At 53.1% G+C, this 24,707-nt stretch overlaps 1 protein-coding gene across 1 annotated transcript in view; it reads left to right on the forward strand.

The window, feature by feature from the left end:
- Nucleotides 1-24,388, forward strand: part of ELAVL1 (ELAV like RNA binding protein 1) — a 37,358-nt gene extending 12,970 nt beyond the window's left edge. Inside the window, exons 2-6 of the mRNA XM_036846871.1 lie at nucleotides 1,331-1,519; nucleotides 11,282-11,385; nucleotides 15,059-15,212; nucleotides 19,822-20,047; nucleotides 22,826-24,388. Of these exons, the coding sequence (XP_036702766.1) occupies nucleotides 1,348-1,519; nucleotides 11,282-11,385; nucleotides 15,059-15,212; nucleotides 19,822-20,047; nucleotides 22,826-23,150 (981 nt within the window). The 5' untranslated portion in view covers nucleotides 1,331-1,347 and the 3' untranslated portion in view covers nucleotides 23,151-24,388. The remainder of the gene's footprint in view (nucleotides 1-1,330; nucleotides 1,520-11,281; nucleotides 11,386-15,058; nucleotides 15,213-19,821; nucleotides 20,048-22,825) is intronic.
- Nucleotides 24,389-24,707: the final 319 nt, after the last annotated feature.

Raw genomic sequence — 24,707 nt, forward strand, 5'->3', positions numbered from 1 at the left:
CCTGTTTCTTTAGAGGCAGAGACACAGGACATTTTGGACGAGGCAGGCGCAAAGCAGTGCCTGTGAGCAAAACCTAGAGTGAGTGGCGCTTCCAGAAGAGTGGTCTTGAGCCGACTCTAGTCCAAAGCCATCACTGTGCTCTGGTATTTGTCACTGAAAGTAAAGATTTGTGCAGGCGGCTAAAGGTATTCCAGAGCCTGCCAGCTTTGGAGACCAAGCTCCTCTAACAGGAAGAGAAATCGTAACCTCTTTCTTGGCTCAGTTGCTCTGTCTTGGGAATAAAGGGGCGCAGAGGACCATCGCCTGCCTGCTGGAGTACAGACAGGGTGTCTGGGTTGGGTGCTCAGGTGCACCTCGCAGGCTCCTCCGTGTACAGCTGCATCAGTAGTGCACATGGAGATGAGAGAAAGCAATCAGAGATCTTTGGAACCTTCTCAAGACAACCCACTTTTCCCAGGGGCTTGAATTGTGGTGCTGGAATTGTTTGTAGGTTTGTTTCTTTAAAGCCCTCTTGGTAAGTGGAAATGGTTGGACTTGGGCTTGTTTTGTTTTTGTTTCGGTAGACATTATTTTTAGAGCAGTTTTAGGTTTACAGAAAGATTGCAAAGAAAGTCCAGAGTGAGTTTCCATAAACCCCTCCTCCAACACAAAGTTTCCCCTATTATTAAATCTTGCCTTCCTGTGGTATTTTGTTGTAATTGATGAGCCATTGTTATTACATACTAGCTAAAGCCCAGGGTTTGCCTTAGAGTTCACTCTTCATGTTATATGTTCTGTGGGGTTGGACAAATGTATAATGACATATATCCATCATTACACCCTCATACAGAATAGTGTCACTGCCCTGTAAAACCCCCTGTGCTCTGCCTATTCACCCTCCCTCCCCGCAACTCCTGGCAACTACTGATCTTTTTGCTGTCTCTCTAGTTTTGCCTTTTCCACAATGCTGTATAACTGAGACCCTCTAGTATGTAGCCTTTCAAGCTCTTCTTTCACTCAGCAGTGTGCATGTAAGGTTCCCCCATGCCTTTGTGGCTTCCTGGCTCCTTTCTTTTTGGCACTGAATAACACTCCATTGTGTGCATGTACCAGACAACTGGCGTGTGTTTCTCCATTCACCTACTGAAGGGCATCTTGGCTGCTTCCAGTTTGGGGGCAGTTATGAATAAAGCTGCTATAAACATCCACATGCAGGTTTTTGTGTGGACATAAGTTGAACTTCTAGGGTTGAAAAGAAAAATGTCTAAATGCAACACAGTCACGAGCGTTGCCTTAATATCCTGCATTATGAACATTTGGAATTTACTTCTCTTTTTTTTTCTCCCTGCAGATTTAAAAAAAAATACAATGTCTAATGGTTATGAAGACCACATGGCTGAAGACTGCAGGGATGATATTGGGAGAACAAATTTGATTGTCAACTACCTCCCTCAGAACATGACCCAGGATGAGTTACGAAGTTTGTTCAGCAGTATCGGTGAAGTTGAATCTGCAAAACTTATTCGGGATAAAGTAGCAGGTAAAGAAACAAGAGCCGTTTTTGTAAAGGGGGTACGTGTGGCCATCCTGCTAAGCACTGTCTTCTTTGCCTGTGACCCTGCAGTGCTCCTCAGCCAGGAAGAGCCACAGCCTTGAAATGATAGCTGTGAAGTTTCATTTTTATCTCAACTCTGTTTTGCCCCCACCCAGGTGTAAGATTGGACGTAGGTTCCCCAAAGAGAAAAATCCATCATAAGACGGAGAGTATATACAAAACACGACGGTGGGAGGGGAGGGAAAATGAGGAGACAGGAGAACAGGGACACTCTGAGAGCTGGAAGGGGCATGGTGCCACGTGTAGAAGGGACTCTGGCCAGCGCCCTGCCCAGGGCAGGCCCAGGCAGGTCCACCCTGTCTTCCCAGGCTCACATACAAGGTCAGGCCCGCAGCAGAACACTGAGCCCCCTGTGGGCTGTCCTTCGTTAGGTTTGGGCCACCCTGACTGTCTGCTGTTGTGCTCTCAACTTAACATCTGAAACGGAGCTTGCACTCTCAGGGGGGCTGGAGCAGGGCAGCGGGTCATGGGCGGGCTGTGGGGTGGGCAGGCTGGCTCAGAGCCCCGCCCTCCCACCCCGTCTCAGTGTCCCCATCCATGAAGTGGGGATGGTGGCTCCTACATGCTGATGCTGCCAGCTGCCTAAGGGTTTGCACGAGGCCCGGTGCCTGGTGAGGCCCTCCCTACAGAGAGGCTTCTGTTCTGAGAGCGTGGTTTCAGGGGCTCTGGAGAAAAACACGGGGAGACCAGGTGCTCCGAGGCACCTCTTCCTTTCTTTTCACCCCAGGGAGGAACGATTTAGGGAGCCCTCCTCCTCCTCTCTCTCTTCCCCTCTTCCCTCCCCCTCCTCTTCTTCCTCCTCTCTGCATAGCTCCGCTGAGGAATGGCCAGTCCTCTCAGGAGGGCTCTGGCTGCCGCGCTGGCTTGTGGGACCAGGATTCCCTACACTGAAAAATAATTTCAAAGTCAAAAGCTGTATTTATTATAGAAATGTAATATTTTATTGTATTTCAATTTACATTGAAGTAGAGTAATATTATTGAACCCCATGTACCCATCATCCTGCTTCATCGACTTTCAGCCTTTGCCAGTTACGTGAAGATGCCTGTACCCGAGATGACTCCTGTAGAGGCTGGCTGACTACTGTACAGGGAGTTGGTTCATCAGAACGGGACTTTGAACTCAAAAGTCCTGTAAGGACCCTTCCAGTTCTGAGAGTCTGCAATGTAATAAATGTCTTCGAAATAGGATCTTTAGATAATACACAAAATTGAAGTGTTGGAATGTTCTAGAAGCCACACTCTCTCTCCAGTTCCAGGAGACCATCCTGAATAAGAGAGTCCTTGTTCAGAGGGGTTTGAAATTCTCCTGCACTACTACTAAGTCTTCCCTTTCTCCTTTTATGTTCTGGTGGAAGGGAATTTTCAGCCCTGTTGATATTCCTGACTTCTTTGTCTCTTGGCTTGTTGTGGTTTTCAAAGGAATGTGAGCTATGTTAATAGGAACACCTAGATTTGGCCAGATCAGTCCGGAGAGAACTGGTTTTGAGAACCAGCGAAAGCAGCAAAAGCGTAATTTGGAAATTATTTCAGTACAGAAATAGTCCTTTTCTGCTCTCTGGGCAAAGTTGAGTGTAATGCACCGGGAGTTGTGGAGTGGGTGGGCCTGGGTTGGCATTTCAGCTCTGCATCTTGCTAGCAGTTCTTTAAACTGAATGAACGTGACTTTATGGAAAACTTACCGCATTCACTTTTCTCCTCCTGCCACCGGTGTGTGAAAACTAATTCGAGGCTGGTCCCGGGCCGTGAGCTCACATCTCACTCCCTTTTGTCCTTTATTACACCGCTCTGGTGAAACCCCGGACTCGGTTATGTTCGTCTGACAGCTTTCTCCTGGCCTGGCTCAGGGGCCCACCCCAGAGAGAGTCTCGCATCCCAGCAGACAGGCACCCCGTCTGATCAAGCCCCCAACCGAGTTCACAACACGGGCATCCCCGTGCCACAGCAGCCACTTCAGCGCATTTTCTCCCCTGAGGCCCCCTTTCCTCTCACATGATGACCGCTTCCTACTTCACAGTGAAAATAACAGCTGTCTCACCTCTGTGCTGGATCCCTTCCCTTCTCGGCATCCCAGGAACCTCAAGTTATTCAAGTACCCACTTTCCTGGTGGGTCTTTCCAGGACCACCCGCCAGCATTCAAACATGCTCCAGCCTCTGCGCTCTTGAAGAGATGCCCGGACTCCCTCTAGCTCCCTCTAGCTCACGGTTTCTCCGCTAGAGCACTGTTGGCGCTTGGAACTAGATGACTCTTGTGGGAGGGCCGTCCTGTACGTTGCAGGCTGAGCAGCATCCCTGGCCTCCACCCAGTGGATATGCCAGGGGCACCTTCGGAGTTGTGAAAACCAAGAAATGTTCCCAGATGTTGCCATGTCCCTGGGGAGCAGAATCGCCCCCGAGTGAGGAGCTGCTGTAGCCGATGTCCTCCCTCTCCTCCCGGTCACAGAGCCGCCTCCTCTGTCTCTCCCCTCAGGTCCATGAACCTGGCTTTCTCCTACCTCTGAGGCCCCCCTCTGTCTCTCGTGCAGCTCCTTCCCAGCTGCTGACCTAGGCAGTCCTTGGCTTATTCCCATGCCTCCTCTTCTTCCTAAGCCAACCCTCGGGTCAGCGGATGCACACCCACAGCTTAGCTGGACATTCAGTTTGGCCACCTCTCTTTCAACCAGAAAGTTCTCCCGATCTCTAGGCGCTTCAGCCTCTCAGTGTTTCCCAAACTGTCCTTGACTCTCCCACAAGCCGACTGCTTATTTCCCAGGGTCCCCATCTTAGCAGATGGCACCACTGTCCACTCAGTGGCTCCAGTCAGAAGTCTAAGCATGACCTTTGATGTGTGTCCCTGACACTCGTCCTTCTGGATGCTTCCATCCTTTTTCCTCCATCTTCCCTGCCACCATCTTAGACCAGGCCACATCGTCTTCTGCCTGCCCTGTTGCTTTAGGCTCTTAACTGGCCAGCCATGCTCCCTCCAGCCCATTCTCCCAACTGCGGCAGAGGAATCTCTTTTTAACATACCAGATGTACCCTGTCACTCACCTGCTTTAAAAGCCTTCACTTCCTGGGCCCCGTTTGCTTTAGGATGTCTTCCTGGCCTGATCTACTCGGCGTTAGATGCTCTTCTCTGGGTCCCCATAGCAATGAGGCAGACCTGCAACGTGGGTTTCCACACTGCACTGAGGTTGGAACTTTCTGGTCCAGTAGGTCCTTATGGTTCTCAGAGGCAAGGACCCTATTGTATTCCCAGATGTAGCCAGAGTCAGTGTTTGTTGAGTGAATGAATGAGTGGATCTAGGGATTGGGGGAGAATGCAGATCAGCATGGACATTCATTCATTCAGCAAATATTTATTGAGTGCCGACCATGGGCCAAGCACCAGTGATAGGAGGAAGCGGGGACACGGTGGTGGCTGGGATGCTGAGAATGTTTGATGTGCTGGCCTCGAGATTCAGAGTGTTTCTGGCCAGCCACGCCCCCCTGTGGGAGACATGCATTTGTTGATGCCTGTTCCATCCACAGTCACTACCTGGCCTTACTGTGTAGCCCTGCCCTGCTCTCTGTCCTGGTGTCTAGCCCCTCCTCACATGACATATGACCCACGTGGGACCATGAGCCAGCCTCTACCTTGCTGCATTACGTCATGCTGGCCACTTGGTCCCCAGACTCCAGCCTACATGCTCAGCTTCTGTCTCATTGCCTTGCACCTCTGGTCAGGATAAAGCCCATACCCTGGCCTGTAGCTCCCAAGTCTCCCTGAGACCCTGTCCCCCTCTTCCCCAGCCACTGCACCCCCCACCCCCGTTCACCCTCCTCTTGGGCTAGACTGAGCTGCTTGTCATTTCCCAGACACACCCTGCTCTCACACTCTTGTGATTTCTCCAGTACTCTTCCCTCTGCAGGGATGCCCTTCCACACCTACCCAGCTGACCACTTTTTTTCTTAATGCGAATCACCTCTGTTCCTTTTAGAAAAAAATTTAACATGAGACAAGCAGGAAGAAAAGTTTAAATTACCCATAATCCCACGACTGTCAGCTTTTCGGTTCATGTCCATCCAGACTTTCTTCTTTACATATTTATGGTCGTGAGCAGTCATGTGCTTTTACAAAAATGGGCTCACACCTCCCAAGCTGCGTGGGAAACTTTTCTTCCTGTATCTGTGAACATTTTTCCCTGTCACTGAACATAGCTGTCTCATGGTCACGGGGGTTGCGTGGTATTCTGTTGCATGCAAGTTCTGAGTTTACAACAGGTTGTAACTGTTTTTCCATAGTTACAAGCCCGGTTGAGATAAATATCCTGGCACAAATCTTTGCTCACTGGTTATTTCTGTAGGAAGTCTTTCTAGAAATGAACCGGCAGAGAGGAGAGAGTGTAGTTTCTAAAAGCTCTTGACCCTTATTGCCAACTGGCCCTCCAGGGGTCTGTGGTTCACCCTCTGCTCGGCCCTGCCATCCCCTAGGCCAGGCAGGGTTTCTCACCTCTTAAGTGAAAAATGACAGCTGATCGTGGTGGCAGTTTGCATTTCTAGTAAAGTTCATCTGTTCTGGCTGCTTGTACTCTTCTTTTATAAAAGGGCTCTTCTTGTCCTTTGCCCGTCTTCTTTCCTTTGGGGACATTTGCTACTTCTTATTTATTGCCTAATTAATTCACTCATCTCCCCCAAGACCCAGTCTCTCTCCATCAGTGATGTCTTCCCTTGAGCCCCGTGGACCTTTAGAGAAAGGACTCACGTTGCAGAGGAGGGCCTCGTCCACGGGGTGCTCACCTTCCTCAGCTGTGCACCCCAGGTCAGTGTGAGGAACACTAAGGGCTTAAAACATTACGTCTGGCTGCTCTGGTCCATGAAAGCAAGGCGAAATGCCATGGAATCGTCTCAGTCTTAACCCTTGTCTAAAGAGAGAGAAAGATGTTTGGCAATGCAAGAGCACTGGCCCAGGGGTCACCCAGCCAGGCATGCAGAGTGCCCCTTGTGGAGACAGCCTTGCTTTCTCCAGGGCAGCGGCTCCCGGGTGCCGGCCCTTGACCAGCCGCAGCACCTGGGGGCTGGGAGAAATGCCTCTCAGGCCCCAGTCAGACCCACTGAGTCGGCCAGTCTGGGGTGTTTGAACCTTTCTGGAGGGAGGGCAACGCCGGTGCCGGGCATAGTCAGAAGCAGAGCTGAGAAGCAGTGCCCTTCCTACGGTGCAGGGAAGTGAGAGCTGGGGGGCGCTGGCCTCATACATCCCTAGACCAGGCCCAGGGTTTGTTCATCCTCCGTCCCCGTCCTTCTTTCCCTCATCTCCCGCCCCTCCCCCCTCCACCATATCTCCCATCCCAGGCTCTGGTTGCCCCCACCCCTGACGCTGGCAGGCCTCGCCCTCCTCAAGCCCCAGCAGCCTGTACAGGATCCACGCACTGGCCGGGCTTGTGCCTGAGCACCATGCCCCTGCTCCCCCACCAGACCGCAGACCCCCCTCATTCAGGGCTGGTCTTCCATCGCCCCTAAAGCGGGAGGGGGCAGCAGCTGACCTGCCTTCAAGGCACTGACTGCAGCGGGCCTGCTGCCTCTAGGGGGCAGGATCATCTATAAGGGGTCCTGGGTCCTGGGCTGAGGAGGGACCTGGGGAGCTGCATCGTCACCCTGCGTGGCTTGTGGCCCCTGTTAGAGAAACAGTAACTTGGGAAGTGAGGGCCTTCCCCCAGGCACCTGCTCTGAGCACAGCCCGTTAAGTGGGGGCTCTTCTGCATAACCACGGGGAGCCCTGCTCCTGTTGTGCACTTCCAGCGACAGTTCTCAACCTGGGCTCTGAATTGGAATCATTGGGGAGCTTTACAAACTACCGAAGCTGTCCCCACTCCTGCCTCGCCCACCCCCATTCTGATGTCATTGGTCGGGACGTGGCCTGGGCAGTGATAGTTTTTAGCAGCCGCCCTGGTGACTCTAACAAGCGGCTAGAGTTGAGAACAGTTGGTTTGTAGTGAAGGAGAGGGTGGAGGTGGGCACTCAGCGCTGTGTGTTAACGCTTTAGTCACCGGCCTCATCCAGTGGACGAAACCAGGGGCTCCCCTTCATTCCTCACCCGCCTTCCCTCTTGGCGCACACAGGTGCCCACCACAGAGAGTAGAACACACTGGAGGACAAGAGCTGGTCCCAGCCTGGGAGTGCTGGCGCTTTAAGGACCTCAGCCCCCTGGAGCTCCCTGCTGCATCAGCGCATCTGCAGGTCCTCTTGGAGGCTCTTCCATCTGCCACCCCTGCCCAGGTGCGTGGCCCCCGTCTCACACCTGGTCTGGCTCACGGGCTCCTGTGGTCTCTGCACTGGCCTCAGCCCCGTTGAGGCCACGGACCACCCAGCAGCCGTCTCGGGACCAGTCCCCTGGCTCGTTTCATTCAGCCGCACTGGCCACTTTTCATTTCCTGGAACACACCAGAGTCGTCTGAGCCTCAGAGGCTTGGTGCTTGCTCTTCTGCTGGAATGCTCGCCTCCGGCCACCCCGGGGTCTTGCTTCTAATATCCCCTCCTCAAAGGATGCTCCCGACTGCCTGTCTTCCCTGGACCGTCCTGTGAGTCCCTCTCATACCACCACGGAGATTCTCCTTGTAGCACCTGTGTATGGCTTTGTTTGTTGGTTTCTTGCTTTGTTATCTGACTCACCCAGTGGGATGTGTTTATTAAGGCAGGAACTGTCCTCCTTTGTGATTATCATTAACCACCACCCCACCCCCACCCCCCGGCCAGCCTGACACGGGGACCGACACGTAGTAGGTGCTCAGCTAATACATGTGGGCTCGTTGAGGAAGAGTGGAGGGGGAGCAGGACTGGGGAAGGAGCCAGTGGCTGTCTGAGGGTGTGTGACTTCCTAGGTGACATGGGCAGGTGTGGTCACACGGTGGTCAAGGAGGTCACCCAGGAAGCGTTGATGACAAAGACAAGGGCCAAAGGTAGAACCTTGAGGACCATCTCGATGGAATGGGCAGAAGATTAGGAGCCTGGGGAGGGCCAGTTGGGGGGAAGGAAAACCTGGCATTGCCATCACGTCCTGGGGGAAGTGGTGCCTCAAGAGGGTCTGCAGTGCCCAGTGCTGCTGGGGGCTCTGGGAGCTGCATCCTGAAACTCTCTGTGGGGTGGCACCTGAGGGTTGGGTGGCCTTAGGTCAGCAGGGGAGGGCAGTGGGGGCCGCCAAGCACCTGGGTAGGGGGAGGAATCGGGAACAAGGCTGGGCCTTGTTCATGTGCCAGGAGGGGCCGGCTGCAGCAGAAGGCACAGGAACATGGCCTGGGACACCTGAAGCGCCAGGAGGGAAGGGGACAGGTGGCCCAGGCTTGGGATTGGCCTTGTGGGAGGAGCAAGAACACCAGAAGACCAGAGAGAAGTGGAGAATGAGGGCCGGACAGGACGGCCCCGTGGTCTGGGCACCATGAGAGATGGGCGGAGGACAGTTGGAGAGCAGGTATTGGGAGTAAAAATCTCAGCAAGGCTGGAGTTTTGTTGGGAATCCATACCCCAGATAATCTGCATTCTCCGCTTCACGAAGACCCTAAAGTTCCCGACCTGGAACCGATGGTAGTTTTCCGAGCTGCAGTCTGACTCTTCTGCTTGATGGGCCCAGCCCCGCAGCCCTGCTGCTCTGGCTTCCTCACCGTCTGGGGTCCCACAGCCCAGTCTCTGAGACCCATGGAGTTTTGCTAGAAATTTAGATCTGTAAATGTAGAAAGGAGACCCATGGGTATGGGTGGTCAGGTTTTGGTTTTGTTTCTTTAAAAAAGAAAGCGGCCCGTGTGTAGCTACTCTGCCCTGAAGCATTACTCCACATGGCACTCCTTACGTGCAGGATATGTGGAGTGACTTCCTTCCAAGGGCTACAGTGTGGAGGAGGTGGGTGGGGTAACTTTACAGTGGAGAAACCTGGCAGACCGACTGCCTTGGCCAGGGGGTGAAGGCCAGCATCCACGGTGATGAGTCATGTGGGACAGCCTGCACCCCAGTATGATGACACTAGAAGGGCGCTTCACTCTGTGGTCTTCCTCCTAAAAACCCATTATAACCCCAGTCCAACCATGAGAAAAACATCTGATGAACCCAGATTGATGGAGATTCTACAAAATTTCCTGGACCAGTCCTCAGAACTGTCAAGGTCATCAAAAACAAGGAAGGTGTGAGAAACTGTCCCAGCCAAGAAGAGCCTAAGGAGACTTGACAGCTAAATGTCAAGTAGGATCCTGGGTGGCATCCTGGGACAGTAAAGGACACTAGGGGAAAACTAAGGCAGTCTGAATCAGAGGTGGACGGTAGTTAATATTACTATATCAGTACCGGTTCACTAATGTAACAAATATACCATTCTAGGATGAGATGTTACTAATAGGGGAAACTGGATGTGGAGTATATGGGAACTCTGCATTACCTTTGTAATTTTTCTTTAAATCTAAAATATGAAGTATTTTGGTGTGTTTGTTTCAAGGTGGCAAAACTGGGTTAGGCTCTCACTGAGTTTCATTATTGGCAAGATGGGCCTGGGTTCAGAGCCAGCACATCTGCCGTGAGGATCTCTGCCTGCCTGTGACTCAGGCCTCATCATGTTTTTGCCATCCAGTGGGGGGAGGGGGATGGTGCAGAGCTCAGAGAGGGCGGGCCTCTGTCCCACTCACCCCTCTGTCTGTGTGCCGAGAGCGCTGGCCAGTGCGCAGGGGGTGCCCGCTCACACGGCGCGTGGATGGGTAAGGTGCGGCTTGGTGGTGGTTCTCTTCCCTGGGCCGCCTCCTGCTCCTCCTCCGTAGTGAAAGTGCAAGGCTCCTTCCACTCCGACCCTCATCCATTGCTTCTCTCTGGGCCTCCCTGGGACCCACAGCCCCTCTCCTGCTGTGCCGTGTCCCTCCTGTGTATCCAGTTGGTGGTCACTCCCGCCACTTCTGAACAGTTCCCCAAGAGGGAGTGGGGACACCCTGCCTGTAACCCTGGATTTCTTTGGGAAGAACTCAGGTTTGCACCTGCCTTAGGACTCCCCCAGGCTTCGGCTAATGAGGCTGTTGCCGTGGGAGCTGCTGCCAGGGGGACTCTGGATACCTGGCCAGGGCTGTGGAGGTGGGGCGCCGGCTTCTCCCTGTGCTTCCTTCCTCCTCCCCGAGCTGGGCGGCAGGTTTGGGAAAGTGAGGGCAGCCGACACTGGGTGGCGCCAGAGCCCAGCAGGCCTTCCCACTGTGGGCGTGGAAGTGGCGGAAAACAGCCTGCACACTGACAGCTGATCGTAGCCAGGTTCTCCCCGCCAGCCTGTCCTGTGTGCTGCTGTGACTGTCCTCCTCCTCACCCCCCCGCGCAGTCCCCCTCGGAGCCACACAGAGCGGCCGGCACCGGTGGGACGGCTCCTTGTCACTGCTTTGGTGATGGGTTCCCTAGGATGCTCTTAGTAACACAGTGTTTCTCTTTAAATAAACTTTTTTAAAAAAAGTAACATTTTGTAAATTTGTTCCTTGCAGAAAATATACAGGTTTGCCAAGGGAGTGTAACAAATAAACCATCAATATAGATTGTAACCATCGATCGCTAACTCCCACCTTCCCAGAGGCCATGGCTCTTAGCGTTCTCCCTCGGTCTTCTCTCTGGTCTTGTCCTTTTGAGCCCAGCTGGACATAGTCCTGTTCATCCTCCCCGTCTCTCTGTCTCGCTCACTCACTGGCTCTCAGTGGCTCACCCATGTCCCTGTGTTCTCCCACACAGGACACAGCTTGGGCTACGGCTTTGTGAACTACGTGACTGCAAAGGATGCAGAGAGAGCGATAAACACGCTGAACGGCCTGCGGCTCCAGTCAAAAACCATTAAGGTAAAGAGCTGCAATCACCATCTCGTTCATTCCTGGCTGCACAGAGGTCTGTGCTGAGCCCTGGCCTGGGTGAGAGACCCTCCACCCTTACTTCACCATCACCGTCACCGCACCATTAGCACAGTCGCGCCTTAGAGGTCTGCCGCTTTTTCAGGGCATCTGGGGGGCCTCCTGTCTTCTCAGAAGAGAGGCATTGCGTGTCTGACGTGTGTCGGGTGGTGACCGTCCCAGACCTTGTGCCTCTGGCTCGTGTCCTCCTCAGCCCCACCAGCAACGGGAGGGTCCCTGTGAAGGACTTAGGCTGGGACAGCACCCTCCCTGGCCCCGGGTGTCCCTCGTGTGCTGGCTCACAGCAGCCTCCTCCGAAGGCCTCCCTGCCGGTCTCTTCTACTGGCCAAGGTGCTCCCGTCCTCTTGCAGCTCCCGACCTCATGCCGAGCGGGCGTTGGGCCAGCCCTGCCCTCCTGCTCGTGCCCGGTTGTTGCTGTGGCGGCGGCGGCGGCAGCATCGTCCCTCCCGCCTCCTGCCCAGGCTTCCATTCCTGCTCCGTCACTGGTGTAATCCTTCTCCCACCAGTTCATTCAGCATTCATTTGGCAAGTGTTTATGAGTGCCTACTATGTGCCACGCGGTGAACAGAACAAATTCCATGCCCTTGTGGGGCTGGGCCTGTGTGTGTGTGCGCGCCTGCGTGCGCACAAACGATAAAAAAAAATATGAAAGCCAGGTGTGGCAGAGGTAGGCGTCCCAGGGGCGCCGTGTCCTGGGGGGGGTGGTTTGTGATGACTTGAGGTGACTTGAGGGGAGTGAGGGAGCCATGCAGCACCAGCTGGGAGGGCCTTGGGCAGACCGTCATCAGCGTCATTCCCGGTTCCAGAGCTGTGGTGGCTTCCTGGGACAAGTCGGCGAGTCCTCCGGGCCTCAGGATGGCTTCCCCAACCTTCACGCTCCTCTCAACCTGCCACTGCTAACCACGCCCTCCTGCTCTCAGCCCGGAGCCCCACCTCCTCCCCACCCCAAGTGTCTGTCTTCAGGCTCTGCCTACCCCTGGACCAACCTTGGGTTTTCCCGACCATCGCTCCCTGCTGAGCCCTCCTGTAGAATATGCCTCCTACCCCCGCCCCATGCGGGACCCTGACCCGGCTTCCTGCAGCAGCCTCTTAGCACTGTGCCCACTGCCCCTCACCTGCAGACTGGCGAGTCAGCCCTCGTTCCTGAGACACACGCCTGCCAGAGTCACCAGAGTTGTCTCCCTCAACCCGAAGCCACTGGAATGAGATCATCCTCTTGAGCCTTTGCATCTTCCAGTTCCTCACACCTAGTTCTGAGGGCCAGAAGTCCAAGATCCGGGTGTCAGCAGGTTGCCTGCCTTCGGAGGGCTGTGGGCTGTGAAGGAGGATCTGTTCCGTGCCCCTCTTCCGGCGCCTGGTGGTCACTGAATCTTGGGCAATCCTCGGCTTATAGAAGCATCACCCCAGTCTCTGCCTTCATCTTCACACGGGGTTCTCCCTGAGTGCATGTCTGTGTCCAAATTTCCCCTTTTTATAAGGACCTCAGTCATTGATTTGGGGCCATCTTGTTCCGCTTTGACCTCATCTTCACTAATTGCATCTATAATCCTGTTTCAAATGAGGTCACATTTTGAGGTACTGAGGGTTAGGACTCCAACATGTGAATTTGTGGGGGAACGTAATTCAAAAATTCCTTTTCTTCAAAAACCTCTCACAGGAATGTTTCCTAAGAATAGGACAGTAGACCTGATTGAGGCAAAGGAGCAGGTGGTGCCAGGAGCTTAGGAAAGAGGGTTCCGGGCCTAGTGTCTCGGAGCGGGGCCAGGCACGCCTGCTGCGTCATCACACACCTGCCACGAGAGGGTTCTCTAGTGCAGTCTTCTTGGATTCTGATTTGATTCTGAGCTTGACGGTGGCTGAAGAGAAAAGGAAAGCTGCAGTGGCCGTCAAGGTCCGTGGAGACACCTATGCTGTAAGGAATTGAGGCGCAGTTGGCCTTGAAAGCATTGCCTCTCTGGGGCTTTATCGGGGGCAATTGTAACTACAGTCACTGCCAGCCTCCACACCACTCCCGTGGTGCTAATTTGGGAATGTTCTTTACCACAGTGACCTTCACCAAAAGCCAAGGGCAGACCCCAAATGCAGCCTGTTCTGGACAGATCTGCAAGGGACCAGACAGGATGGTCCTGGGAGGCAGCTCCCTATTGGCCCAGCCTGATCCTGGGAAAGCACAGACTAGCCTGAGTCCCGGCAGGCCTGCCTCCCTCCTTCAGCTGTCCTGCCTGAAATCTGACGCCCCTCATCGGGGCATTTGATAAAATTGGACAGCAGACGGTTGGAGTGACCCCCTCTGGCAGGAGTCTGAGTGGGCTGTTCTGTGGGGCTGGTTGATGTAGATCCGGAAAGTGGAGGCCCAGAAGTGGGGCCAGCGTCCTTCCTGGTAATCAAGGAGCGTGACCACGCCCACGCCCACCTGGGAGGCCCTGGGGAGGCCCCAGGGGCCAAGGTGGCCTCTTGGGGACAGTGCTGCCTCTGCCCCAGGTCGTGAACAAACCATCGGGTGGCCCCAAAGTGTCCCCAGAGTGCCTTAGGCCTGGCTGCAGTGCAGGGAAGCTTCCAGGGAATGTCAGCTTGTACAGCACTGCTCTGTGGAGGCCACCAGCCCCTGACGGGACCCGGTGCCCTGGGGCGTCCTTCTGATGGGCATTGCTTCTGTTCCACTCTCCTCTGACGCTCCCCTCCATGAGCCCAGCTCCTTTTCGGGTGGAGCTGGGCTCTGACCACGCCACACGGTTTCTCCTTCCATCCGCCGTCTCTCCCACTAGACTGCATTCTGCTTTGCAGGCAAAGGTGGTGTCTGTCTTCTCTTTTTCTGGAATGTCCCAGGTGCACCTCGAATGTTTGAGAGTCAACGAGCACATGAATAAAGGGGTGGGTGTGTGTATGTGTGTGTGTGGTCTTAGCATGTAGAATTACACCCCTGCCCTTCCTGGCAGGCCTGAGTGTTGTGGTGAGAACACACCTGTCGTCTTGCCCTTGTGCTGCCCCCTTGGCCTGCAGGGTCCACCCAGCTGTCGCCCCAACCTGGGAGAGCGCCAGAGACCCTTTCCTTGCTACCAGCCCCACACGCACGCACCCTTTTATCTAAACCAGTGCACAAGCTCCTTTTAGCCTTTCTTCAGCTTTGCAGAACATAAGCCTAAAAAGCATGGGGTCATTTAATATGTGTGCACCCCCCAGCACTCGGGCCCCATCTGGGCTCCCATGGCGAGCTTGCCTGTTGTCAGGTGGGTGTCACGGTCCCAGAGCACACAGCCCACTGTCCCCTGGGCTCCTCACAGGCAGGACCAGGTCCCCTCCCAGCCCTGCTCACTGTCCAGAGAGGCCTGAGGCCATGGTAGGAGCACAGGCAGCCGGGGTTGGCTCCCTGCCCTGCCCCGGTCAGCCATGGACCCTCAGACTCTCGACTGTGAGACAAGAATAATGTCTTGTCATCAGGGTGTGTGAGGGCCCTTGCCTGGCCCATGGGGAGCTGCCAGCACGGGCTGCTGCAGGTGACCTCCTTCCATAGGGTTGACTTTTTCTCACCCGAAAATTTAACACCCTCCCTTGATGCTTTGGCCCCACGCCTGCCCTAACGCCAGTGAGCGGTTTTGTTTTCAAGGTGTCGTATGCTCGCCCGAGCTCAGAGGTCATCAAAGATGCCAACTTGTACATCAGCGGGCTGCCGAGGAACATGACCCAGAAGGATGTGGAGGACATGTTCTCTCGGTTCGGGCGGATCATCAACTCCCGGGTCCTCGTGGATCAGACCACAGGTACGGCAGGTGGCCCGGGATACAGCGAGGTTTTCCTCCAGGCAGGGGCCGGGTCTCCTAGGGAAGACAGATCGCTGTCATTAGTTATTCCACCAATGAGGACAGAATCAAAATGAGAAGACGTTGGTTTTTGTTTAATGAGGCTGGGGAGGTTAATTGGCATAAAAGCAGCCCTGACATAAAAGCTTAGACCTGTTATGGTGAAAACACCAAGAGATTCTGGCAGTTTCTGCAGGCACCCACGCGTCCTAGCCTGGACTACGAATGTTGCCGTTCTTACTGCAGGCAGTGGTGTGCCACGTGAGACAGTCTTCACCTGAGGTCCAGAGTCCCCACCTTTCCTTACCCAGAGCTCCAAGGGTGACTGTTTCTGGGGAGCTGTTCTTCGGTCTTCAGGACTTGGATACCCCGCCCCCTCGGGTAGCACATTCAAAGCTCAGAGCTCGAAGGCAGTGACTTCCTCTCTCAGGCAGTCCTGGCCACTTTGCCAGCCCCTCTCAGGTCGTCTCAGTTCAGGACACGAGCAGCTTGGGCGATGGGCTTTGCATAAAGCAGTAAGGCACCGCCAAGCTGAGCCCTGCGTGCCCCAGAGGCAGCCCCTCACTGCGGCCACCTGCCCCACTGGCCTCGCGCCTGGGGTCGGGCTGGGGCCACCCTGCTTTAGGGCCCTTCATCTCTGTTCTCAGCAGGAGTGGGAATTTACTGACCAACTAGCAAAAAAGATTACTGCCCAGGGAGCTCAGCGAAGCCAGTGGAATTGTCTGCGGTTGGTTTTTATGTTCTTCCAGCACAGAGCGTGTTCACCACCCCCGTGGCTGAGGTAGTCAGACACACACTGGGTGGTCGGGCCAGAGCAGTCGTGGCTCCGAGGTGACCTCCCCCGGGAGGCTGCAGAGCCACACAGAGAGCAGGCGGGCAGGGTATCCTGGCCCGTGACAGATGGGGGTGGAGGTGCATGCACGTTTTCCCACATCCCCGCTAAGCTGTGTGCTCTGGGGCCCACAGTCTTGTCACCTGCACTCCCTTGTCCTGTCCCAGCTGTGGAAGCTCATCTTGGCATGGGCTGGCCCTACCTGCTGCCCAGGCTGCAGTCCTGGTCTGGGGCCCGGCCTGGAGACGAGTGGACAGCTCGAGTCTCGAAGGGGCTTCTGGACCCCAAGCTCTGCTGGAGGGACATAGACTCCACCCACCCAGCCTCCTCCTTTCTGCCCCTCGGCTCTGGGCCGGGGGATGGGCGTGAGGTAAAGATGCCGTGTACTTGGTGTAAACCCCTGTTCTGTGCCAGAAGAGCTTCCTGTGGTCCCTAAAGTTCCCCTTACTTATCTTCAAGTGCCAGTTGAGAGAGTGATCCCGTCGGCTGGTCAGCACATGTATTTATCCCCAGCCCCACCTGCACAGAAGCGCCTGCGTGGGCCACCTGGAGACCTGGCGGGGTGACGGTGCTGGCCCGTATTCTGCCTCCATGGCCCTGCTTTTCCTGACCCTGTACGGACTGCTGTGCCTCTGCTCGCCTCTGTCCAGCGCAGCACCGCTGAGCGGGGCCCAGCTCTCGAGTTGGAGTCCACCCACCTCGAGAACGCACCCCCTGCCACGTAGCTTTTGTCTGCATCATCCTGAGGGAGGTCTCTCCTGCAGACGGTTCCCTCACCCCTTTGCTGGGACTTTTGCCTCCTTTCCCTCTGCAAGGCTGGTGTCTCCTAGAGTTTGGGGGCACCTCAGGGTTGTGCCCTCAGGCCCCCCCCGCCAGCTTCTGCCACTTAGGCGAGGGGACAGGGTCCCTACCCCACACCTCTGTCTGTGTTCAGGAGCTTTGTGAGAGGGCAGGGGGAAGGAAGCCGTGAGGGAGCCCCAGGGGCTCCTCTCTCTCCACAGCCCTGCCCTAGGCCGGGTGTCGGATTGGAGAGTAGAAAGGTGAGCCCCCGGGACTGTGGGCTCCCCTTCCTTCCCTCTGCTCCAGAGGAGGCCACCATGCAGGGCTCCTCTGCTGGGACAGAGGCTGCTCGTTGCTGGGACCCCATGGAGCCCCGGCGGCTGGGGCAGAGAATAGCGGGGCAAGCAAGTTTGTGTGTCAAGTTTGCCTTCGTATGACGTGCTTTTTAAAGAAACAGAGAAGCTCTCTTAAAAAACCTTAATTTCCTGAGCTGACAGAACTTTTTCAAAGAATGTCTTTGCTTCTTTATACATTTTAATTGTGAACTTCATAGTTGACTCATCTGGAGATCGTGCCATTTATTGGTCTGCTCTTAATCCTAAAAATGCTAAAGGAAAAAGAAAATCCACAGAGTCATCTTCAAAAAATATACATTCATCCAATCATTGAGTGAGTTTATATTCCCTCACTTTAAGTAACATTCTCTCTCTTACTCAGGTTTTCTTCATTTCACTCGGGCAGTTTTCATTTGATAGTCATTTTGCAAAACCAAACAGGGAAACCACACTTGTGCACACACACTCTGTCTGCTTGATTGCAAGGTCTTTATAAATAGAGTGGAACCGTATCCTGCAGGCAGCTTTCTGTAGCAGCCAGCCAACCACAGCTTCCAGTGGGATTTGCCTGCAGTTAGATTTCGTTCGGGTTCCCATCTGTCTAAGCTGTCGTTCGTGCCGTTTAAGAGTAAATAAAAACAGTGTATGCCAAGTACATGTTTTCAGGTGTTCCTTCTGAACTGAAATTTTAAAGTGGGCTCAGGCTCTAGAATTTTCCTGGCACACGTGTGAATTGCTGGGTCTGATCTCACTAATTCAGTGAGCATCTCTGGCTGTGTCAATTTTAAATTTTTACTTAAATAGTGATGGAACCAATGCGGGGGCAGCCCTGAGGCCATGAGGAGCTGCTGTGCTGGGGGCGCCCCAGAAGGGAGCGTTTCCCAGTTGGAGAGTTAGGGTGTGTGCTTTAGGACTGGGCGGAGGGCGTCCACAGGATGCTCCTGTCGTAAAGAAAGAGCCCCTGCCCGAGGGTCCCTGACTACTGTCTACTTGTTCACATGGGACCCACGGTGTTGCATCCAAGTCAGGACAGAGCTTGGGATTCTAGGCCCCGAGGGGACAGCCGCGCCTTGCAGTGACACTTGTCATCTCCGCACCAGCCTGGTGTGCCCGAGTCTCCCAGGCCCCTCCGCGGCCTTGGGGCCAGCTGGGGATACCCACGCCTTGTTGCCCATCATGGGGACGGTGGGTGGGACCCTGCAGGAAATGGCGAGGAAAGGTGCCGGCATGTGGGAGCTGACTGGGGGACGTTCCTCACGCTCACTTAGCCGGTGGCCCGAGGCCCTGGGCTCTTCTGCTCTGATGGTCGTCACTCACCACATGCTAAAGGCCTTTGTCTAGAGAAGAAATTGTGTCTTACGGCTGTCTGCCTCAGCCTCCCCTACCAGGGCATACTGTGCCTCCAGCCCAGGCCCGTCACCCCCAGGCTGGCCCTCGGCCGTCACCAGTACACTTCGACCTTCACACTTGACCCCTGTTTCTTCTCCCCAGGAGAAGGAGCCAGTTCTCTTCCCCGGCTCCACATTCCCTCACCTCAGCCCCACCCCATTCTTCGAGTTCTTCAAGGGACGAGGGCCCCCATCATCCCCCCCAGACCCAGAATGACGGCATACGGGGCTAGAGGGTGACTGAGCCCCTTCCCATCTGGTTTGTTCAGGTCTCACACTTGTGCCAGACTAAACTGACCCTGCCTTCAGCAGTTGGGCCTCGGACTCAGGTAGCGTGGTCCCGGGCCATGTCCTTGCTCTGTCGAGGGATGGGGTTACAGCAGGCCCAGGACTTGCCTTTGGTGGCTCAGTCCAGGTGGCAAGAGAAGGTGTTCTCCCAAGGCAGCTGGAGGTGGCGATGAATGGGCGCAAGACAGGGACTCTTCAGCTGCCGGGGAGTGTGTGGGTGGGTGTGTCAGCAGTTTTCTGGGAAAAGAATGCGTGGCCTCACTTGATTCTGAGGGCAATTTGGGGCCCACAGGAGGTCCCAGGACCTTACAGTGGACTATCCAAGAGGTGAGTGAGGTGTTGGTGGCAGGAAAGAGTCATCAGGGTTCAGCTTGGTTACTAGGATTCCACGCCCTTGAGGGATGCAGGAGGCTGAGCCAGGCACCGAGCAAACAGGGATTCGGTCAGGCCAGCCCAGGAGGCGACATGCTGCAAAGGCCCAGCTGGGGTACGTGGCCAGATGGCCGGGAAGGCCACGGGAGGGAGCTCCCGGAGCCCAGGGACAATTCCTTGTCACCCACCTACCCCTCAGCACGCCGTACACCCACACTGCGGTGGGCACCTGGCATCGAAATGGTGATGGAGGACATAATCTCTTCTAATGTGGCTTCTTTTAAGAGGTCTGGGGTGTCTTATTTGAGACTCCTGTCACCAAAGTATCTTTTGGCACTGAGGCTGTAGAGTCGTTGCTTCAACTCAGAAGAAAGTCTGAAACCTTAGTCTTTTATTAGTCGTTTGTTTTTTTTAATTTGTTCATGTTTCCATATTTAGGTTTAATTTTTGTTTATCTCATTAACCAAGCATCCAATTTGAACCACAGTAGCCTGACTGACTTGACTTTTGCTTTTCAGTTTTAAAAATCCTTGCAGTTTTTCCCCTAACTCCATTTTTGTTGGTTTGTTAAAAAGGTTTGTCCAGAGGGGTTGCGTTTATCCGGTTTGACAAACGGTCGGAAGCAGAAGAGGCAATTACCAGTTTCAATGGTCATAAACCCCCAGGTTCCTCCGAGCCCATTACAGTGAAGTTTGCAGCCAATCCCAACCAGAACAAAAACGTGGCGCTGCTCTCCCAGCTGTACCACTCGCCAGCTAGGCGGTTCGGAGGTCCCGTCCATCACCAGGCGCAGAGATTCAGGTGGGTCAGGAGGACGCGCTCTTCCCACCACGGCCACTCGGGCCCCTTCTGGCTGCGCGGAGCCCTGCTGGTTGGGTGACTGTGCAGTGGAAACCTCTGGGCTGATCACGTCAGAAAGTCGTGCTCACAGCCATTTCATGTCTCCATGTCCCCCACCTGCATCAGAAAGGTATCTGTATGGAAGCTGTTTATTTCCATCCAAGTGTTGTCTTTAACTAGAATGAAAAAGGTAGTGCAGCTCCAACCAGCTCCCAGGAGAGTGAGTGCATAGCGCTGCAGCCTGCAGTTTCTAGTGATATGCGAGTAGACCCATGAGTTTAAAAGATCATCCCGTATCTGGGAGAGAAAAGATGCAGCTTTAGGGGTGCTTATGCAAGAGCCATTCTTCCAGAGTTTTAAACAGGTTTTAGACATTTGATCAGCAGCCCTAAGGCAGACCTTTCTCATACACCTACCTTGTGGAGTCATTTGTGTCTACATATTATTATATGCCTTCTGTTTAAAAGCCGCATCCTAGAGGTGAACCGTTTTCCCACCTTCCTTAGTCTTTCCATATAAAATGATTCTAGTCGCCAGGATCTAGCAGAACAGAGACAAGTAGAGTCAGTAACTTGGACTCTGAAATCAGGTGTGTTACTGCCTCACGAACAGCTGAGATCCCACTTCTCCCCGTTTTGAGAAGTGGCATGAGGGCCAATCTCAGGTATGTTAAGGATTTCTCTCTGCGACTTTTCAGGGTTCCCGTCTTTAAGTGGTGAGGTTGGGTAACACCCCGCTCATTTCCACAGATGCTGTTTTTCAAGGTCTTATTTTCACAGTCCAATAATCCAGGGTTCTCAACTCAGCTCAGGTTCCAAAGCTGGCCTTCCTTCGTTGGCTTTTCTGGTTTAAAGGCAAAGCAGGGGAAGCGTCTTTGGACAGAAGTGAGCTAAATCCAGTTTTGAAAGTCAGCACGGTCGACCTCACTGGTGATCGGGTGGGATGTGTAGATGGCCAAGTTCAGTGAGTTACCCAGGAACTCTGGAAAACCAGGAAGCTTGGAGGAGAAGAGAAAGGAGAGATGGGAGGTGCCGAAGGGGCCAGGCAGGAGAGGGACCGTGACCTCCAGAGATGGACGGAAGGAAGGGGCGGGCGGGAAGGTTCGCCACCAGAAGGCAGACTAAGATAAGAATAAGAAGAAAGAAGACCCAGAAGAGGAGAGGGTTTGCAGTCAGTTCTTATCATGTTGGGAAAAGTCCCCAAATCAAGGAAGAGTCAGTTCTCCTCTTGCACCATCAGAGGAAAGAATGGGGGTGGGTTTCATGACAGCTGAGATGAAACAGATCAGCTCCAACTAGCAGGAGAAAACTCACAAGAATAAATAAGAATGAGAATCATGTCAATAAAAGTAAAATATTACCTCAGATTATTTTCAGTATAATATCTATGTCAAGATTTAGTTAACTATGATAACTTGGGTCCGTGTCCCACAAAACTTGGAGAAAAGGAGGTCCTTTTAAAAGTCAGAATGTCTTTCCATTTCTCACTGAAAAGCAGCTCATACAGATGCTCGGGTGCCTTTTCCCACCCCCATTTCAATGATACTGTGGTCTCACCACTAACAAGCCTCCTGAGTCATCTAACCAGTTCAGACATTTGGTACAGGCTGTTTAAAATTATTCTCGTAAATTCAAAACCATGGCCCACAATGTGCCTTGATTCTTCTGTACCTGCATCAGCGATCACCGTTGTGTCAGTGGTCTGCACCTCGGGGGCTGGCCACTCTTCTCCCATGTCTGCTGAGGGCGTGAATCTGTTTAGTGACACTTGAAGGCACCCCCGCTCACCCCTGGATCAGACCCACGACTCGAACCTGATTTTATTTTGGAGCAGGTAATAACTTCTCCAGTTGCATTGTGTGGCTTCAGAGATGCTGTATCATGCTCAAATATTCTTAAATTGATCCTCCAACAGTTACTTTTGAGCTTGTGAAACATCTCAAGGGCCACGTGGCTTCAGTAACAATCTTGTCATCTCCCTTAATCCTTATTGCCCACGACTTGTAGAAGGCTTATTTTTGATGTGACTAAAAGTGGTGCTTTAGAAAGGGGCTCCACATTTTTGATAAAGCTTGGTAGATTTACAGTTCACAGCCCTGGCCCTTCTGGGCTGTTAAGAGCCAGCAGCGGAAGGGTGTCCGGAGCTGTTCCCTGCCGGTAGTGGCCCTTGGCGGGAGTGTGCTGTACGCAGGCACCGCTCGGACGTGAATCCTCGGAGAGGGAGGGTGCCGATGGGGGTGGGGATGGGGTATAAAATTCAGAGAAAGAAAAGAAAAAAATTCAGGCCTGTCCCCACCCCCACCATACCCCCGCAAACACACACACAGACACAGACACAGGATGAGGAACGGTTTCCTCCAGGGAGAGCTGGGGGTGTAACAGCACCTCGGAGGATGTGGAGAAGCTTCCATCATTTAAAATGTGGGAAGTACGGGTGTGACTAGACAGGACCACCCCAGCAAGGTGGGAGGGGTGGAGGGAGCGGCTGGTCAGAGGCCACTAGAGGCCATCGCTCTGAGGCCTGACCCCCTGCAGGCAGCAAACGTCTCTCCTCGGAGTCGACTCCCTACAGAGCAGGGAGCCCATGCCCTCCCTCCGCCCCCATATTGAGTTCCTCTCAGTTGAAAAGTCCTGATTTTGACTGAGCGGGGTGTGTCAGCCCAAGCGCCTCACATGGGCTGCGTGCAGCTCGCTGGCCCGCACTGACCTTGACCTGAATGCTGTGCTCTCTGTTTGCTAGGTTCTCCCCTATGGGTGTAGATCACATGAGTGGGCTTTCTGGTGTCAATGTCCCAGGCAACGCTTCTTCGGGCTGGTGCATCTTCATCTACAACCTTGGTCAAGATGCCGATGAGGGAATCCTCTGGCAGATGTTTGGCCCCTTTGGTGCAGTTACCAATGTGAAAGTGATTCGCGACTTCAACACCAACAAGTGCAAAGGCTTTGGTTTTGTGACCATGACAAACTATGAAGAAGCCGCGATGGCCATAGCAAGTCTGAACGGCTACCGCCTGGGGGACAAAATCTTACAGGTTTCCTTCAAAACCAACAAGTCCCACAAATAACTCGCTCATGCTTTTTTTTGTACGGAATAGATAATTAAGAGTGAAGAAGTTGAAACTTTTTTGTTAGTGTACAACTCATTTTGCGCCAATTTTCACAAGTGTTTGTCTTAGTCTAAATGAGAAGTGAAAAGGTTTTTATACTCTGGGATGCAACCGACATGTTCAAATGTTTGAAATCCCACAATGTTAGACCAATTTTAAGTTTCTTAAGTTATTTCCTTTAAAATATATATTAAACAGAAATCTAAGTAGACTGCATTGACTAACCAGTCCCTCGGGATGGTGGTGAAACTGAAGCATGCTTTAACTTCTGAGACTGTCTAACACGCGTTTCATTCGATGTCTCCACAAACTGGATAGAAACAAACAAAAAGAAATGACCTTTTAGTTTTAGTTTTTAAACTAAAGATGTTAGACAGATGCCTTGTGTGCGTTTTCTCAACCGCTTCAACATTTTAAGCGATTTCTGCTTTGGTTGACAGGAAATTGCTTTCCCAAGCAGGTCCCATTGCCACCTCCTGCTCACTCAGCCGATTGGCCCCGGCAGTGGCAGCGGGCCCGTCTGCCGTGGGCCACAAGCGGGGAGGGGGGCCACACACCAGGCCGGGCCAGGCTCTGCCGAGGACACGAGTGGGTTTCCTAAGCCCAGGCGCCAATGGGAACGGACCAAAGAGTTTCAGGGAAACTCCAGTATATTCCAGAGTCAGATCTCAGCTCCAGGCACGCCTGAAGACGTGTTGCTCCTCTGACATCCCGATTCCTGTCCACACATTGCATGCATGGTGCCTCCACACATCAGATACTGTTGTTCACAATCATCTCTCCAGTTTCCAAGAGCATTGAACACGGCCCCAGTGCGTAAAATAGCTCTATTTTTTAATGACACAGAAACATTTGAGCATTGTATTTCTCGCATCCCTTCTCGTGAGCGCTAGGCTTTTTTCTATTTTAGTCGGATTTTGTTTTGAAACTTTGCTTTCCTATGAACACTCAGCAGAAAAGTACTTACTTCCTGCCAGTTACCTATTAACAAAAAAAAAAAAAAAGAAAAAAAGAAAAAAAAAGAAAAAAAACCCTTTGATTTGTAGTTTTAAAGATTAACCTTCAAAGTTCTCTTCATAACTGCCTTGACATTTTGGGTTGTTCTGTTCTGTTAATTTTCTTTTGCTTTTTTGTGTTTTTCGTTTGTTTTTACTTTTGCATTTAAGACCATTAAATTTGATTTTGTTTTGCTCGAATTTTGTTTTGTTTTTTATTTTACCTTTTCTTTCTTTTTGGCTAGGTAAGGTACAGACAGCCCAGCATTCAGGGAGGATTTATAAGATCTTAAGAAACAAACATACTTGCCTCAAGACAAAGCATTTACAAATCTGTGACGTTAGGATTGTGCCATCACAGATGGTGTTTTTTTAAAATGGGGAGCCGGCAGGGAGAGTCTAAGAGAGAGGGCCTGAGAAGTAAATAGGCAGGGCCCGATCTCCGGGCAACTCCTCAGGAGCGTGATCTGATTTTTATAAATAACCAGTGTGCAAGAGAATCAAAACCACAATAACTTAG

This window comes from Balaenoptera musculus, chromosome 3 (assembly GCF_009873245.2).
Source record: "Balaenoptera musculus isolate JJ_BM4_2016_0621 chromosome 3, mBalMus1.pri.v3, whole genome shotgun sequence".
Classification (NCBI taxonomy): Eukaryota; Metazoa; Chordata; class Mammalia; order Artiodactyla; family Balaenopteridae; genus Balaenoptera; species Balaenoptera musculus.